At 44.9% G+C, this 19,406-nt stretch overlaps 1 protein-coding gene across 1 annotated transcript in view; it reads left to right on the top strand.

Moving 5' to 3' along the window:
- The window catches only part of LOC106807665 (NT-3 growth factor receptor-like), a 44,873-nt gene that overhangs the window by 4,119 nt on the left and 21,348 nt on the right, over nucleotides 1-19,406 (top strand). The window contains exons 5-8 of the mRNA XM_014810079.1: nucleotides 2,768-3,046; nucleotides 3,456-3,644; nucleotides 4,488-4,598; nucleotides 8,080-8,243. Of these exons, the coding sequence (XP_014665565.1) occupies nucleotides 2,768-3,046; nucleotides 3,456-3,644; nucleotides 4,488-4,598; nucleotides 8,080-8,243 (743 nt within the window). The remainder of the gene's footprint in view (nucleotides 1-2,767; nucleotides 3,047-3,455; nucleotides 3,645-4,487; nucleotides 4,599-8,079; nucleotides 8,244-19,406) is intronic.

Genomic DNA, 19,406 nt, shown 5'->3' with positions numbered 1-19,406 from the left:
CTCTTCATAATGTTCGCTGCGTAATGTCCGGGGTTAAATTCCCGGGAGGGGGTAATTGTCAGGGGGTAAATATCCGGGGTGATGCCGGGGGTAAATGTCCGGGGAATAATTGTCCGGGGGTAAATGTCTGGGGTCTAAACTGTCGGGGGTGATTGTCCGGGTAAATGTCCGGGGGTTAAATGTCGGGTAATTGTCGCGGGGGTGATTGTCGCGGGGGTAATGTCGCGGGGGGTAATTGTTCGGGGTGATTGTCTCAGGGGGTAATTGTCCGGGGGGGGAATGTCCGGGGGTAAATGTCCGGGGGTAATTGTTCCCGGGGTATCTGTCTGAGAGAGAGAGAGAGAGAGAGAGAGAGAGAGACATAAGACTCATCTTCATTTATTCTCTGATTGAGGCGGATCGAATATTCCCACTACTGGAATAATATTAGTCGCTATTAACCTTACATCACAGCTACTTCGTGATGCATTATGTACTCACCGATGTCAATGACATTCACCCTTTACTACGGAGGCGACGACGACAATGACGACGACGACGACGACGACAATGACGACGACGACGTCGAAAATGGCGACGACGACGACTACGAAAACTATACAACGACAATAACACACACAGCCATGGATATACCAACGATGGCGACAACAAAAAGTTTAATAGAGTCAAGAGTCCATAATAGAAATGTCTATTATGGACTCTTGATAGAATGTTATTACTGTCTTTTATATAACTCGGTCCGTCGGCTATAAAGCTTCTATTTCATCAACAAAGTGAATGCAATCTTACATCAAGGCTTCCCTTTCGCGCTTTTTATCCTAATTGTCTGACCTGCATTCTTCTGATAGAGGGAATAAGGCTGCACGAAGCAGGCGTATACGCGGTGTTCGTTTGTGCGTTGCCAATATTGGCCTAAACTCTGATTAAATGAAAGACCGCGCATGTTTTCCGACTACGAAATTTTGTAACCACCAACGCTCACCGACTTCTATATGCACAACAACTCTAATAATAAGAGGGTACTGATGCGTCACCCCGAATCTCAGTCATTCTCAATCATCCGAAGGTTCATGGTAAAATTGTTTACCCCTTTCTCACCTTTAGAAGATAATACCATTTCTCATTTGTATCTTCTCACCATTGGTAAGTATTCCGATATGTAACCACGGTCTCACACTTGACCTTGCAACATGGAACAAGGGTCACACGCACGATAAATCGGGACAGGTAGACTATAGGTGAAGAAAACGTGACTAACGTATAATTGGCGTTTTAGACTTCGTAACATAATTAACATTTAATACCTAAACTACGTAATTTGACCCACACGTTAAGCTGGCAGCACACGTCACCATTTTCGTTGGTCGTACAGGCAATTTTCGTGGTCGGCAATTTTTGTGGTCGTTGCCGCGTCACAGCACACTTCACCACAAGTTGCCACCACGAGCAATTTTCGTGGTGAGAAATCAAACCAGTTTGATTCTCGGCAACTCGTGGTCACCACTAAATTTCCGTGGTGAGTGGTCGTTGCCGGCCCCCGCACACTTGGCCATTTTTGTGGCGACCACGAAAATTGCCTGTACGAGCAACGAAAATGTTGAAGTGTGCTGCCCGCTTAACGCAATTCGAAAGCGGAGAGGCCTAAAACCGTGAAAGGTTCGAAGCAAAAAACAAACTTTATTGGGGAAATACAAGATGTTTACGCGCTCTAAACTTAAATTGGAGAGTGGAATCGCGAATCACACTAACCGCAAAACCGCCGACTGACCGCTTAAAACGTTTCCCATGCTAGCGTTAATATTCGCGGACATTTCACGTCCCACGCTATATAACATCCCATGTTCACACCTCAAATAACATGGCACCGCATCTGGTCGTCGTATAGCTATCATCTCGCTATATATTCGACATGTATAATCGAATCATTTATTCAGCTATTTCACACGCGCGCCGAACACCGTATATGAATATACGCTCGCGTAACATTTTCTGAAAGTTTAGACGAGGGAATTCCCGCGGCGAGCGAGGACTGCATATCAAGCGCGGCGTTGCTTTGTATATGTTATTAGATTTCTCGTCGTTATCATGTTACGTCGTTATTTTACAGCCTGGAGCCTAGATAAACACCATATCTGCGGCGTATTCAAAGATAAACTATACTGCTAACACATTCATCACATTCATGACAAGAGCTAAACCAACTAGGTAGCTCACGGGATTCATCGAATCTAGGGAATACGGATTTTTTCTCGTAGGCGCCCGTTATAGAAAATCATAAACGGTTTCATGTTTATGTGACATGTACCCAAAAGTACACGTGTCCATGGTGAAGCTGAAGTCGAGAACGCGATATCGCGCGCAAAATCGAGAAAGCTATGTTTATGAGCCTAAAACAGAATTAGTTCGTGGGAAATGCGGGCATATACACGGCCTAGAGTACTACAAAGAAACTCACTCCTATAGAAAGCTACTCTACCACAAACCGAGTTTTCGTGTCGCCATTAACGCAACGGCTAGACTGATCTCTTTAAGTCGTTAAAAAACTTATGGGACAATCATAGCTGTTGCCGGTTTTTGTTAACAAACTGAAGACAAGACATGTCTGTCGTAACAGCATAGAGAAATGATTAGTTAACTAACGTAAGAAATGTAATAACATAAATACGCAATCACGATAAAATAAGTAGGTTTAAGCTCTCTGTTTCTATGTATGTATAACAAGCCTGGTGGGTGTTTCCACAACTATATCTTCGGCGTCTCTTTGCAGACCAGCCGACCGTGAGTCTCTCGGACGAGATCGTGAGCGTGAGAGAGGGCGACAGCGTGACGGTGACGTGTGACAGTGCTGGCACACCCGCGCCGACCGTCGAGTGGAGTCTGCACAATATAACGACGGAGCTGACGCTAGACGCCGAGCAGCGACGCAACGGCACGCGCACGACGCTGATCATCGCCAACGTCACCGTCAGAGACAACGGTTACGTCACGTGCATCGCCAAGAACATCGTCGGCAAGCAGGAGGGCACGTTTCGCCTCAACGTCTCCGGTAAGAGAAGAGTCGAGCGACAAGAGTCGTGGTGTCGTCAGTTTCAACGCCATGCATACAGAGCGTCAAACGATAGTCAGAGCAGCAGCCTGCATGCCACAGATTTACGACTAACGTCCAGACAGTTCTGTGCGGAATATACAAAGATTGGTTGTGTATAATTGGTAACAGATATGAGAACATGATGAGGCAGGCGAGGAGTGGATTTGTATCCTCTCCCCCTCGGGATATCCATTCATATTATTCATCTACATTATTCATAATGGCACCATCGATTAGATCAATATAAAGTCAACGACCGAATATAGAGTTTCGTGTTCTTTGCCATTCGAATAAATAGGGCAGTCCGAAAAGGACACGCGGAAGAATGGTAATTTTTGCAAAATAATGAATGGTATATGTCCGCCAGGCCCGCCTCAGATTATCATGCTGAATGAACCAAGCACGAACTGCGACTTGATCGCCTGCATAGAATACGCTGTCGTTGGGAATCCGATGCCGGTGATCGAATGGTTTAGAGACGGCCGGCGGTTAGCGAAAGGCAAGAACCCCCTCGATAGAACGTACGCACGCCAGGTGGACATCAATGTCATCAGAGGTGCGTATATATAATGTTATAATAGCTTGAATAATAGCGGATGGGTTTGATGATTTTTCTGTTTTTGTGATTTTTCTGTGATTTTTCTGTGTTTGCTGAAACATCAGCATCTGTGTTTTTTCTATTGCGTGGTTTTGCAGTTATGTACACTGCTGGGAGTTCTTCCGAACAATGTGGTTTCGAATTTTTCCTTGTCATGATATAATAATTGCCCGTTCTGTGACCGTGTGGCGACCTGATAGTTGGATCTTTAGTTAATATATGAGTGCATGTGCGTATGTGTATGTTTCCTTGCGTGCATGTGAGCGTGTGTGTGCTTTCGAGCGTGCGTGTGTGCGTGTGTGTGCCTGCGAGCGTGCGCGTGTGCGTTTGTGTGCTTGCGTACGGTGGCCCACATAAACAAAACACAAGCACGCAAGCACGCATGTACGCATGTACGCAAACACAAGTAAGCAAGCACACAGCAAATTGCAAAACGGAAATTGGTGGTGGGTGAGGGGGTAGGGGGTAGGGGGAGGGGGGCGATAGTGCTGCCACCTATTTCCGTTTAGGAAACTTGTATTTGCTTCGATAATTAGTTGCTTTGCCAACTTGTTTACGTGCGTACTTGCAAACATGTGTTGCGTTCAAATGAAGTTGCAGATGTTTATATGGGCCACCGTACGCAAGCACACACGCGCACACGCGCACGCTCGTAGGCACACACACGCACACACGCACGCTCGAAAGCACACACACTCTCACATGTTGATCTTACCCTGTAAAGATGCTTAAATGTGTATTTGCACCAAGCGAATTTTCTTACCGGGATTGTGAGCAATATCTTCCTTTGTACGCCGCCAGGCTATCTGGGATTTCAGAGCAACATTGTGAAGCACAACGGAAACTATACGATCAGTGTCACGAATCGGTACGGATCGGTGAATCGAACACAGGAAGTCGTACTGCTTAGCGGTGAGTCAATTACTTTTAACTATAAAAATGGAGTCGCGAGAGCATGGTCGCGGTTTGTGTGCTCCGTTAATTCGATCTCCCTCGTTCAAATCATAGTTTGATGTTACAGTGTTACAGTATGAAAATGGGTTAGTTGGTTGATTTTATTGTATAGGTATGAGGTGTGTGTCCTCCGTTCATTTTCCATCGTTTCAAATCATGGTTTGATGCTACGGTGTTACAGTATAATAATGGGTTGGTTAGTTATATAGGAGTTATATATGGTTTATTATATAGGAAGGAGTGAATGATATGACACGCAGTATGGTATTACGCGTTTCTCATTTCTACTCGCTAATTTTGTGGATGTGTGTACCTTTAGCCTGCCACTTTAGAGCTGTAAATGCTTGTACCCGTGATTGATAAAAACACGCAATACAAATCTAAATGAAAAACCATGTCGTATTATGTGACACCATATTGTTTTAGTTAAGCATCACTAATTTTATATTCTTATGAAAAATCGCTTAGCAATCGTTTAACGGGAAAATTGCAGCGATTGATAAATGAGCAATAGTCACACACAGCGCGATCGAAACGTGACTAAACCCAATTAACATTCATAAGGTCAACTGCAAAGAGATGCTATACACCGTAATGAGAATTGTGCTAAATCTATGAATCGTGTAGATAATGACCTTTAAGAGTTTCTCGAATCACTGAATCACTGAGACACGTAGTAGGATCATTCTAGCAAGGCTGCCCGATTACACATGCAATCAGGCATTGAAAGGAAATGGCTAACGAACACTCAGACATTTTTACTTCTACCTTTGTCAAGTACTCACGGGTTTTATGCACGAGTAGCCATGCGCGATCACAAAAATATTTTTGATCGTTTAAATTCATGTTGGTTTCTTTGTACCACCGATGCAAACAATGTCAAACTGCTGTGCCTACCTGAAGCTGATTCGATTTTAATGTCAAATTGCCTGAAGAAATTTCGAGCCTTTTACAAAGAGAACCGAGTGCTCTGAGTGTAACGGCATTTAATTTACCATATATATCTTCGAATTTTCTCTGGCGCTGCGCGTGCGAGCGTGTGTGTGTGCGCGCGTGCGTATGCGTGTGCGTGTGTATGTGTAGGGGAACCCGGGGCAAAGCGGAACACGGGGCAAAGTGGAATTGTCTCAGCATATCTATGTTGATGCCCCCATCTATCTGTGACTGTTTTCATTAGAAGCTCAGTTGATGATGCATCGTTTTTGATGGATGCCATTTGCATGAATCAGCTGTAAATTTTTTTGGACGAAAGTCTGTTTTTTATGTGTTTAAACGGTTATTTCTTAAAAATGAATCATCTGCTAAATCACTGTCATCTTGTGGAATTCTTATGTAGGCTATTTTGTTGAATCTAAGGCCTATGTGTGCCATATGCATAATGACATTCTTTGCGTAGTTGTCTGCACAGCGTAACGCCACATGTCTAGAAACTATCATGTCTTCGGGGCAAAGTGGATGGGGCAAAGTGGAACAGGGTTCCACTTTGCCCCGGCCTTATTTGATAGGCCTAAATGTATATCATTATTATCAGATTATTTATTATGATCTGAATTAGTACTCAGGTAGGCCTATGTCTGTCTTTGCATCATTTTAACACCTAACTCGGTAACATTGGCATAACTGTGTCTTCCCTAGACTTAATTATTGAATAAGCGTCCTATAATGGCATTTTTCTTTCATATTTTAGGCAAAATGGTACGCAACTATGAATTTGATGTTCAGAGTTAGACACTGAAAGAGGACGCAACATTTTTGACACAATATACATGGAGTAAAATGACATTCCACCTTGCCCCATAACAGGTTTCACTTTGCCCCGGGAGTCTGGGGCAAAATGAAATATTTATAAATTTTATAATTTTGTATATTTCAATAAAGTCGTTTTTTAAATTAACTTTGTTGTACCGCCTGTTAGTTCTTGTCCTAAGCCAAAGGATTAGAGCCAAACATTTCACTTTGTCTCGCTCTTTCACAGCGTTTTGGCCAACTTTGCCCCGGGTTCCCCTATGTGTGTGCATGTGTGTGTGCGTGTGCGTGTGTATGTGTGTGCATGTGCATATGCGTTTCCTGTGGTGTTTGCTCGCGGACATGTAAGTGTGTCCGCGTGCGTGCCGGTACGTGTGCATGTCCGACTGGTATTCGTTCGCCTGCAGACGTGTGTGCGCGTGTGTATAGTCCGCCCGCGTTAATTCCTATCCATCATATCAGGGGCAGCCGCCGGCAATTGGACGTCTGAGATTCTAATAACTTATCCCCGCGGGCAAATGAGAAGATAGGGTAGTTGTTATAGTATAGAGAAATTATTCTAGATAAATTATGGTAGTCGCTGGCGAGTCAGCTGCGTCAGTGCTATGGGTGGAGTTTAGGACCTCATTTCATGGCTCTGACGTGAACTGCTCGTCTGATGCGTCCGAATTCTGACAAGCTTCCCGTGGGCGATGGTGACCGACATCGCTGTCAGCCGACAGGTGCATGCATGCATGAGCGGGATATCATACAGCACTACGTCGTCATGAATATAGTATTTGGTGCAGTTTTGCGGTTGCCTTGTCTTCACTGCATCAATACTATGTTCGTGACGATATGTAGTGCGATGTCAGCTGCGAAGCAATGGCGGAACAAATGGCGGATCTGTTTTCCTGCAACGCTTCCTGCTACGGGTTTTGTATAGGGTTTGCCAGGCATGGGCGCCATTACCCTGCCGCGATCCCGAATCACACAGGAATATAATATGCAATGTGAGAGGATTTAGCTGCGATATAGAGATCGTGCTGTGAATTATAATAGGCATAATAAATAGTTGAGTGTGAGCAACCGTGGGCTAGCACGCGCTGTTCCTGTCGCTATTATCGCTAATTGGTTGCTAATTTGTGTCAGCGCTGCGATGATCATAATGTAACTAATCATCGTGTGCCGTGGAGCAAGTATAGGACCATTTTTCAGTTCAGTTATTGTTGCTATTACTAAATACGACCATACCGATGTAATATACAACCTAGCCATATCGACGTCATGAAAATCCACCGAGATACTTGATTTATAACAAATGTGTGGGGTTTTCCAAGTCCATCTTCACCATGTGTTACAGTCATACATGTGGAATTTTGTGTAGACCGTCCTACGTCACTGAATGTACATATAATTGCAGTTTTTTGTATTTCGCGCTACTACTACTACTACTACTACTACTACTACTACTGCTGCTGCTGCTACTGCTACTGCTACTGCTACTGCTACTGCTACTGCTACTGCTACTGCTACTGCTACTGCTACTGCTACTGCTACTGCTACTGCTACTGCTACTGCTACTGCTACTACTACTACTAATACTAGCTACTGCTGCTATTACTACTACTACTACTACTGTTACTGCTGATGATAATAATAATAATAATAATAATAATAATAATGATAATAATAAACGCGAGTGTTGCTACAGGCGCACCATCCGTTCACCCTGGTCCCAGAGATGAGCTAGCTATGATGCCCGGATCCTACTTATCCAAGGACCGACCTCCCATGTCAGGCGGATCACTACTCTCTGATTCCGCGTCCTACTTCGACGACATTTACACGGATGGAAATGACCGGAAAACCCTGACGGTTAGTACCAACTAGGCGTTAAATTACACGCAAAATAAATCGCAGTGCTTAAAAATGATTAAAAAGCGATAAGCGCTTTGTGAAAAAAAATGCGATGGATAATGAAGCAGTGAGATAGTCGCTCCGTGATTAGTCGGCGATGACGTAATGCGTAGGTGTTATATTGGATGTTTTTATCGCCGCGCCTCCGGCCAAGCCGTGTAACAAGCTATTAAACGCAAAATCTAGTTCGACTGTATTTTAATTATACCTAATATTCTAAAGATGTCCGTATAGTGGCATTTTAAAATAGTTTGATCTATGAGAATTATGATCGTACAATTAGTGATAGGATGAGTACAGTATATGTTCCAATATAATTATACAGTACGTGTTTAACTGCGTTTTCACAGAAGTTTAATGACGGTATGAAAACCATAGCTCGCGTAAACTGTTATGGAAGCTTGTATTAGTTTCATAAATTTTGCCCATATTGATTTGTCGCGTTACGATTTTATATACGCCCTGTAAATTTCCCACAGAAATTTACCGCATTACCACAAATACATTCATATGCATCCTGGTAACAGCTAAATGACATCATTCAATTTTCAATGATTTTGAGTTTTAATTTATAGTTTGTAAACCATGTAACCACGGCATGTTTTTGGATTCCTGCCCTTCGATTAAAGGAACGTACCACACCGCACACGCATGTTTTCTTGAAACGTTTATGCAAACAGCAATCAGTTATCGGTTAACGCAATAGATTTTACTGTGTTACCAAGAAGTCATCCAGCTTTCAGAGGCAAATCTGATCATCGTGATATATGTGTGTGTGTGTGTGTGTGTGTGTGTGTGTGTGTGTGTGTGTGTGTGTGTGTGTGTGTGTGTGTGTGTGTGTGTGTGTGTGTGTGTGTGTGTGTGTGTGTGTGTGTGTGTGTGTGTGAGAGTTGTAGGTCTCGAGGCGGTCTTGGCCTCGAGACCGGCCTCGAGACCGTTTCCTTGGTCTGCGGTCCGGTCTTGGCCTCGGAGTGCAATGACTCGACTCGGACTCGGACTCGAGCCCTCCGACTCGAGACTCGGGTCGAGGCCGGCTCGAGGCACTACATACATAGTACACAACTGTACATATTGTAACACGACGCAGTTTACAAGAATTTAAACTAAACTTCTTAGGTTTCTAGATACACGGCCAAATCTTGTAACGTTTTCAATGGCTCGATTAAGATTCTTGTCCCTTTGGTTTGAATCTGCTGTCACTCGTCCCTTTTGCGCTTTTCCTACACTCTTTCTCTTCTTCTACACTTCGAAGGTACTAGCACTCTCTAATTGGTGTCAACAAGCCATGTCATTCGTGGTAAAAACAGAATGGATCCGTTACTTTGACACGTTTCGTATGACTCGTGTCTCTGTGTTTTCATGCGCAGTTGCAGCAAGCAGATGCGTGATATTGTTCGATACAGCACACGCACGCACGCACGCACGTGTACGTGCACACGCACGCACACACTCATGCACGCAGGTGTACGTGTACGTGCACACGCACGCACGCTCGCATGCACGCACGTGTAGCGTGCACACGCACACCGCACGCACGCACGTCTACGTGCACAGCGCGCACAACCACACGCACCGCACGCACGAGCACACACGCACGCATACACGCACGTGTACGTGCACACGCACGCACGCACGCAGCCGCACGCACGCACGCACGTGTACGTGCACACGCAGGCACGCGCCGCACTACGTGTAGCACACACACGCACGTACGCACGCACGCACACATGCACACACGTGTACCTGCACACGCGCACACGCACGCACGCAGCAGCACGCCTACGACAACGTGTACCTGCACACGCATGCACGCACGCTGCACGTGTACGTGCACACACACGGACGCTGCACGCACGCACGCTCGTGTAAGTTCACACGCACGCACGTGTACGTACACACGCACGCACGCACGCACGCACGCACGCGTACGTGCACACACACACACCTCATGCACGCACGTGTACGTGCACACCACGCACGCAGCGCACGCACGTGTACCTGCACACACAGCGCACGTACGCACGCACGCACAGCATGCACACGCCACACGCACCACAAACGTGTACCTGCACACGCGCGCACACACGCACGCACGCACGCATGCAGCGCACGTGTACGTACACCGCACGCACGCACGTGTACGTGCACGCGCACGCATGCACGCAACGTGTAACGTGCACACGCACGCACGGACGCACGCACGTGTACGTGCACACGCACGCAGCGCACGCACGTGTAAGTTCACACGAACGCACGCACGCACACACGCACCGCATGCACGCACGTGTACTGTACGTGCACACGCACGCACCAGCAGCACGCACGTGTACGTGCACTACATACACAGCGCTTTTTATCAGAACAAGTGTCATTCATCTGTAAATGTCAAGCAGCACGCTTCGCTCTGCAACCACAACACATAACAAATACACGTGACCTGATCTATGACGTCACGTGAAACATCGCTATACACTTTCGAATGTCTAGCGATGCACTGTTTGCGATCTTTTCCTTAGTCCCTTTTTCCCTTTTTCGCGATTTTTTCCCTTTTCCGATTTTTCCCTTTTTTATCAAACTGGACTCGGACTCGGACTCGGGTGGTGTGGACTCGGACTCGGACTCGGACTCGGGTGGCGCGGACTCGGACTCGGCTCGGGGGTGCGGACTCGACTCGACTCGGACTCGGGGGTGGCGGACTCGGACTCGGACTCGGGGGCGCGACTCGACTACCCACTGTGTGTGTGTGTTGTGTGTGTGTGTGTGTGTGTGTGTGTGTGTGTGTGTGTGTGTGTGTGTGTGTGTGTTATATGTGTGTAAGTGTGAGTGTGAGTGTGTGTGTGGTGTGTGTGTGTGTGTGTGTGTGTGTGTGTGTGTGTGTGTGTGTGTGTGTGTGTTAAAGAACGAGCGAGAGAGATACCTAGATCTATAGATAGTTTGAGGAACAGAATGAGAAAGAAAGAGAGAGAAACAAGGAGATAGAGAACCAGTGAGTTAGTTAACAAGAGAAGAGGGAGCGAGCGGAGAAATAGACAAGAATAGAAGTTATAAACAAATACCTATAATAATCGCCTATTTCGTTACTAAATTTGTTCATACTCTTTGTACGCGTGGTGCGCCAATTTTCCTACTTCTAAAAGTGCAGTCGCACTGACGACGCCCGGATAAAACATCACGTCTATATTACTTTGCACCGCGTGCTTGACGAGTGGGTATTTAATACCACCATAGGCAAAGACACCACTGCATAGACACTATATGCTCACCTAGGAGAGGGTTCACAACTTCAAGGCTCTAACGATGGCTGTTGTAAGTGTGGCAACGTGGGTCACCCCTATGAACCTGACGATTGTTGCTCTAGCCCTGCTTCTTGGCCACTGGCTACTCAAACCAAACCGCTTGCGGGGTAAGTCTGGCCCGTCGTCGGTTGCATGGTCGAACTTGGCAAGCGACCGGAGATCTTTTTAATCAAGATGTCGGAGCGATACGGGAACATATTCAGTTTGAACTTAGGCCAAAAGCGCGCAGTTGTTGTCAGCACTTACGAAACGTGGGCAGAGGCTATCATAGAGAAAGGACACATCTTTGCCGACCGGCCCGACCTTTTCTCTTTTAAGCAATAGGAGGCTGTAGAAGTCTCGGTGAGGCATTCACACGAGCATCCGACATGCAACGCAAGAAAATCAATGTGGTGCGCGCGGCTTTGAATCTGGCCATTCCTAGAGTCGCTGAGAAGTTTAACACGATTAGAACGACTGAAGTCGCGTTGCTAAAGGCCAAGACACACTGAAGCGACAACGACCAACCTTAACGTTCGATCGTCAAAATCGCAGCGACTGGCCCAGCCACACTGCAGCGTTAACGACTAGCGTTCGTCTGCTTTTTCGCTACGCAACGGCGGATATAAACAAGCGACGTAAACTCCTTCTGCTATTGCTTATTAAAGTTACATGGCCTTACCATTGATTTCGAGCTCCTGTGCCAATGATATCCAAATATTTTCTTTTAACTTGCCATCCTTGTACGACGGATGCCCCAGATCATACAAAGCAGAATTTCCCTGAACGCCTGGAATTATTTGTTCGATAGACGCCATTTCACGACAGCAGAGCAGACAAATTTTGTTACGAAATGTTTTTGTCGCGTGCCGATGAAAACATTACCTACGTCTGTCATTGGCTAATTATGAAATATCGTGCGACTATGTCGCTGGAAATTAGAAACGATTCTAAACGTTCAACCCACATCACGTGATCGACTTCTGTTGCGTCAACATTATCGGTTTGTGAATATATGGGAAAATGTTCCAACAGCGAGACGAGCAGTACTTCAAATGGACAGCCACGTTTGCTCGCAGGTTCGTGTCTACGTTGTCTAATATTAGTTTATTAGATATATGTAAAATGCAATAATTATGACAAGAGAGATGGGGGAGAATGTGCGAGGGAACGAGACAGACAGAGAGAAAGAGAAAAAGAGAGATGGGACTTTGCAGATGTGTCGAGACTGAAAGAGAAGAAGATAGAAATAGCGATAGATAGGGAGGGAGGAGCGTGTATCGATGCATAGACAAAGAGAAGACCAAATTCACACATAGACCGAGATAGGGATGAGGATAGATGGTATGAGAAAGAGCCAGAGACAAGGGCGGAAAAGATAGCAATGAAAAGTGTAGGGAATTTTAAAAGGAAACGAAGAAACCGTTGAGGGAGAAGTAGAGGAATGAGAGAGCGAGCGCGAATAAGAGGAAGAAAGGAAGGGAGAAGGAGTGCAGGATAAAAGGAGAAACAGAGGGGGAGAAGTGAAGGGAGGGAGGAAGAAACAGGGCAGGAAAAAGAGAAAAAGAGGGAGAGAAAGAGGTCGGTAACGTGTAACGTATACCCTTATACTTCAAGATTGGAACTAGGATCATGTCTGCTGTAGACTGGTTTTCATCGCTCAGCTACATTACCAGCGGTAAAGTCTCAAAGAATTAATAAAAGGACTCGTACGAACGATGATAGATTGGCACATGAAATTACTCGAGGAACACCGGCAGACATTGAATGAGTCTAGTCCGCGCGATTTTTCTCGACCTGAAGCTATGCAAGAATACTTATAATAATTGCCAATTTTACTGACGAATTTGTTTATTCTATTTGCACGCGTGATGTGACATCTCTATATATAAATCCATAAACATTTTCGAAGTGCAGCTACACTGACAGTGCGTGGGGGGAGATATCTCGCCTATATTACTATGTCCCTCATGCTTGACGAGTGGGTAATTATTGCAGCCCGCGGCAAAGGCAGCACTGCATATAAACAAGCTGCTCACATAGGACAGTGTTCACAAGGCTCTAACGATGGCTGTTGTAAGTGTGGCAACGTGGCTCGCGCCTATGAACTTGATTCTCGTGGCTCTTGTCCTGCTTCTTGGCTACTTGCTACTGAGACCAAACCGCTGGCGGGGTAATCCACCGTCCGGCCCCAGCGGGTGGCCCGTCGTCGGCAGCATGTTCGAATTCGGCAACCGACCGGAGATCTTTTTAACCAAGATGGCGGAGCGATACGGAAATATATTCAGTCTAAACTTGGGCCAGAAGCGCGCAGTTGTTGTCAACACTTACGAAACATTTGCGGAGGCAATCGTAGAGAAGGGACACATCTTTGCCGACCGGCCCGACCTTTTATCCTATAAGTTGGGACAGACTGGCAACCAAAACTACGGTGTAGGATTCACACGAGCTTCCGACATGCAACGCAAGAAAATCAAACTGGTGCGCGCGGCTTTGAATCCTACCATTCCTAGAGTCGCTGAGAAGTTTAACACGATTATTGCGAGTAAAGTCGCGTTGCTAATGCAGGACGTCGCTAGTGAAAATGGTAAACCGTTTGACCCACATCACGTGATCGAGATCTGTTACGTCAAAATCATCGGAATGTTGCTTTATGGGAAAATATTCCAACAGCGAGACAAGCAGTACTTGAAATGGGCGGCCACGTTTTCTCGCAGGTTCGTATCTACGTTGTCTACTAGAAAGTTACTAGATATAAGTGAAGTGCAGTAATTAATAAAAAGAGATGGGGAAGAAAGAGCGAGAGAAAAGGATAGACAGCGAGAAATATATTGTAGGAGAAAGAAACAGAGATAAGATAGCAAAGGAAAGAGATTGAAATTAGAATAGGAAACGAGGAAACTGTCGAGGGAGAAGTAGAGGAATGAGAGAGCGACCGCATATATGCAGGAAGAAAGGGAGGAGGGAGGGCTGGATAGAACAATATGCAGATGAAGAGAGAGGGATGGAGGGACTAAAAAAGAAAGGGAGGGCAGGAAAATAAAAAAAGAGAGGTAGAGAAAGAGCTCGTTAACGTTTAACATGTACCGTTTTATTTCAAGTTTGGCGCTAGGATCATGTCTGCTTGTGGACTGGTTCCCATCGCTCGCCTACATTACCAGCGCTGAAGTCAAAGAAATAAAGGGACTCGTACAAAGGATGATTGACTGGCACATGAAATTACTCGAAGAACACCGACAGACGTTGAACGAGTCCAGTCCGCGCGATTTTCTCGACCACCTGCTAATCAGCAGCAGACGGGCAAGCTGATGGTGTCCGACACAGATATCTGTTCGGTTTTAGACGACGTACAGGCCGCCGGGTTTGATACTACCACTGCTAACACCATCTGGCGCATTCAGCTGCTCGTGCAGAATCCAGACGTGCAGAAGAAGCTGCAGGCTGAGATCGACGAGGTTGTCGGCAGCGGCAGGGCGCCGACGACGAATGATCACCGCAACATGCCCTACTTGGAGGCTACGCTTTGGGAGATTCAGCGTGTAGCAATGATCATCCCGATGCCTGGTGTACGTGGCGCGTTGTGTGATACCACATTAGGAGGCTTTGATATACCAAAGGATACCGTTCTAATGGCCAACCACGCCAAGATAGCCATGAATCCCATTAATTTTCCACAGCCACAGAAGTTTGACCCGTCTAGGTACCGGTATCTGGATGAGAACATGAGATGAGTCGTCGTGGCACCGGATAAAAAGATGATGCTGTTTGGTAACGGCTTCCAAAAATGTCCCAGCATGCAACTCGCTCGCGACACGATGTTTACTGGCATGGCAAACCTGTTGCAGCGTTTCACATTCCAGCTACCAGAGGGCGTCACCGCTTTCCCTGTCGGCAGAACCGACGGTCTTGTGCAGCATCTACTGCCTTATAAGATCACAGCTATTCCACGGTAATAACAATTAAAGAAGTTAACAAAATAACGCATATTGGTGTTGATTGACTGGGTTAAACGACTCGGTTACCTTAGTACACTGCAATGATATTTCCCTTGTAATCATGTATAGATAATGGGTATAAATAAAATAAAATTATGCATTAAACATTAGTTAATTATCCGAAGTGGTACATGTCTATTTCGATTATTTTTTCTTGTCACTTGAAAGAAACTGATAAACTGAGTGATAGTTGTATATAATATATATATATATATATATTATATAGAGAGATAGAGAGAGATATATTGCATGTGAATTTTTCAAGAATTCATATCGATTAATGAAGCAATATGACAAATAATATGAATAATGGACAATGTGACAAATAATATAAATAATAGACAATGTGCCGAATGATAGGAATAATGGACAATGTGATAAATAAAATTAATAAAGGTCGAATATAAAGGAAATTACTTTTAACCATTTGCCACGTGTTTGGCAGCTGAAAATCGCTGCACTTCTATTGATATCGGATCGAGAGTATGTAATACAAGCTAGCCTGTACACCTATCATCAAACAAGTTCATTTTCCTTGTTCCTAGCCTTGTGTAGCTTTTAACTAAAGGCCAGTGCAAAATTCACTCCATCGCTAAATAAACTGCATGGCATGTTAGACATTCTTCTTTACTATTTTTAAACTGTCTGTGAATTATTTACAACTGCGTAGCGTTATTGACCCCTCAAGAGATTAAAAACGACTGTTAGTGACTCGCTTCTAAGTATTCACAGACAGTTTAAAAAAAGCAAATAAGAATGTTTAATATGCCATCCAGTTTATTTAGCGATGAAGTGAATTTTGCACTGGCCTTTAGTTAAAAGCTTAAGCGTGTCTACGTGTGGCGGTAGAAAGTATCAAGGACATTACTGTATCCCTAAATACATTCCTTCAATAGCAGATGCTGTTATGGGCAGTCAACAGTCAAAGCTTTGTCATTCAATCAAATTTTATATTACTTTTTTTAATGTCATGACTTTGTTGCCTATGTTGATATTCAGCTCATCAAGGTTTATACTTATATTCTACACTTGTAGGACAGCGGTTGAACCATGTTATCCGCTGTGAATGATGCAGCTAAGATGTGTCTATATACACACCACGTATGAAAATGTGGAGATTTCGGGGGGTGTGTAACTTACAGGAGTAGTAGACTAGATCAGGATGGATAGACCGAACTCACCGTATAGAGAGAAATAACACGATATATATAGACTAAAGGCAGGATAATATAGACAGCATGTAAATATTGACACCTGGGCGCGCCATCTTGGACAGGCTATCACTGCTGGTACTGCTGCCTGTCGGGCGAAAACAAGGAATATTTACTCAGAAACGGGTTGCATAAAATGAGGCAATAATCCATGCCAGCCACGGGTTGCGACATCAGGTGAGTCATCACGGTACGGCCAGGTACGGCTTGCACCCCAAGCGAAACAGCCGTAGGGGGGGGGAGTGTTGCCAGCTAAGTATATAAGGGAGACGGCACCGAGCAGAAGGAAGCAGTTAGGTACAGGTCTAGGAAGAAGAAGAAGAAGAAGGAGAAAGAGAGGAAGCAGCCGAGGACGAAGAGTAAGAGGAGAAGCAGTTATTTTCAGGTCAGGAAGAAGAAGAAGAAGAAGAAGAAGGAGAAGGAGAGGAACAGCCGAGGACGAAGAGAAAGAGGGAGAAGCATTTTTCAGGTCTAGGTAGGAAGAAGAAGAAGGCGAAGGAGAGGAGGAAGAAGAAGCGAGGGAGCGAGAAAGCGCAAGATGAGATAGGAAGAAGCACAGGATTTTAGGTAGGTGTAAACCGGAGCCGAACGGAGAGGGGGAATAAACGAGAGCAGCGAAAACAGCATTCTGGTTAGGTAGAGCTAGGAGCGCTGCGAGGGAGATACCTGGGAGACTGCTTAGGTCCACGCGAAGCGAGGACGAAGTGAGAGAAGAAGACGAAACCGGCGACGCGTAATATTAGACGAGATCGATAGAAGGCCTGCTGGCCGCTGCCTATACGAATGCAGGGGAATCATTTGTACACTAGTAACACGCAATAAAAGCTATATAACCGTACCGTTAACCGAATCTCACGGTGTTCTGTTTCGTTTTGGTGCTACCTGTTATCTGCTACGCGACATCACCGTCCCGCCTGTTACACCGGCGGGAGCGAACACTGAATCCACACTGGGGCACGCGTTACTAAAACAACGTCTGTCGAACCGGTAGTCGGCCGCCTCTAGGGCGCTACAAAAAGCGAGCAGTCTCATGCTTGTGCACCCACTGATAGACCCGGTATCTCTTATTGGACCTGAAAGAGCTACAATAGTCAAGTTCATAACGCGAGCACGTTGCTAACACTTATAACCGCCATATCGTTTAGAGCCTTGTAAACACTCTCCTTTGTGAGCAGACTGTTTACATGCGGGCCGCGTTTGCCCGATTTGTATTAAATACGCGCTCGTCAATATCGGCATGGAACATGGAATGTAGACGTGATGTTTTATACAGGCACTGCCAGTGCAGGTAACACTTTACGACCGTGCTTATGGATATATATATGGAAGAACCGACGGTCTCGTGCAGCATCCAGTCTCTTATAGATTCACAGCTATTCCACGATAAATGTCTCAGCAAACAGAATAACGCATACTGGATTGGTGCTGATTAACAGAGTGAAACGACTCAGCTTACTTTGCATATCTCATATCGAATTTTCCCTGTAATCATTCACCCGTAAAGGTTGGTTCTGCGAAGAAAAATGTATATTAAATAACAATAGAAATGTTTTCATAAAAATACTTGTGGGCATTTTCGTGACTTCTCCGTGTCTATGGATGCCTGCCTGCGCACGTATGCGTGTGTGGTGCGTGCGTGCGTGCGGGTGTGTCGTGCGTGCGTGTGTGTGTGCGTTGTGTGTGTGTGTGGTGTGTGTGTTGTGTGTGTGTGTGTGTGTGTCGTGTGTGGTGTGTGTGGTGTCGTGATGTGTGTCGTGTGTGTGTGTGTGTGTGTGTGTGTGTGTGTGGTGTGGTGTTGTTGTGTGTGTGTGTGTGTGTGCGCGCGCGCGCGCGTGTGCGTGTGGCGTGTGCGTGTGTCTGTGTGTCTATGAAAGAACTAGCGAGAGAGAATCATAGATATATTAATAGATAGAGGGGCCAGAAGAGAAAAAAGATTGAGAGAGAAGAAGAGAGAACCAGACAGTTAGTAAGAAAAAGAGAAAGGGGTAGAAATAGACTCTCGTACGTGACCTGAAGTTATAAAACAAATACGTATAACAATCGCCTATTTTGTTAACGAAATGTTGTTCATGTTATTTGCACGCGTGATGCGCCATTTTTCATATCCCTCCCTAAATATGCCGAAGCGGCCACATGACTTGGAGCGTTTCAATAAAATATAACGCTAATAAACACGAAATGTATTTAATACCAAGTCCTAATGTTTCTCTACTCTCTTTCGCCTATTATTGTCATAGCGCGTCCTGTAAATGCCTTTAACTGTTTTTCTGCAACACATAGGTACACCGCACGCACGCCGCTGTACATTTACACTTATATTATATACTTACTTATATATATATATCAAGAGCTAATAATATTAATATTATTAGCTCTTGATATAATATATATATTAATATAAATAAAAGTACATAATAGAGAGATCTATCATCATATAGAGATCTGCTCTATGATGTACTCTTGATATATATGTGCTTATACTCACACTCATACATATACTTGTACTTTTACTTATACTATACTTGTACTTATACATTTATACTACTTATACTTATACTTATACTTATACTTATATTATATTATACTTATAACTTATACTTATAACTAATAACTACTTAATCTCCTCAGTCTAAAACTCTG

Source organism: Priapulus caudatus, unplaced genomic scaffold, assembly GCF_000485595.1.
Source record: "Priapulus caudatus unplaced genomic scaffold, Priapulus_caudatus-5.0.1 Scaffold228, whole genome shotgun sequence".
Taxonomy (NCBI): domain Eukaryota; kingdom Metazoa; phylum Priapulida; class Priapulimorpha; order Priapulimorphida; family Priapulidae; genus Priapulus; species Priapulus caudatus.
The sequence above is the reverse complement of the archived record's forward strand: the minus strand, read 5'-3'. Positions and strand labels throughout refer to the sequence as shown.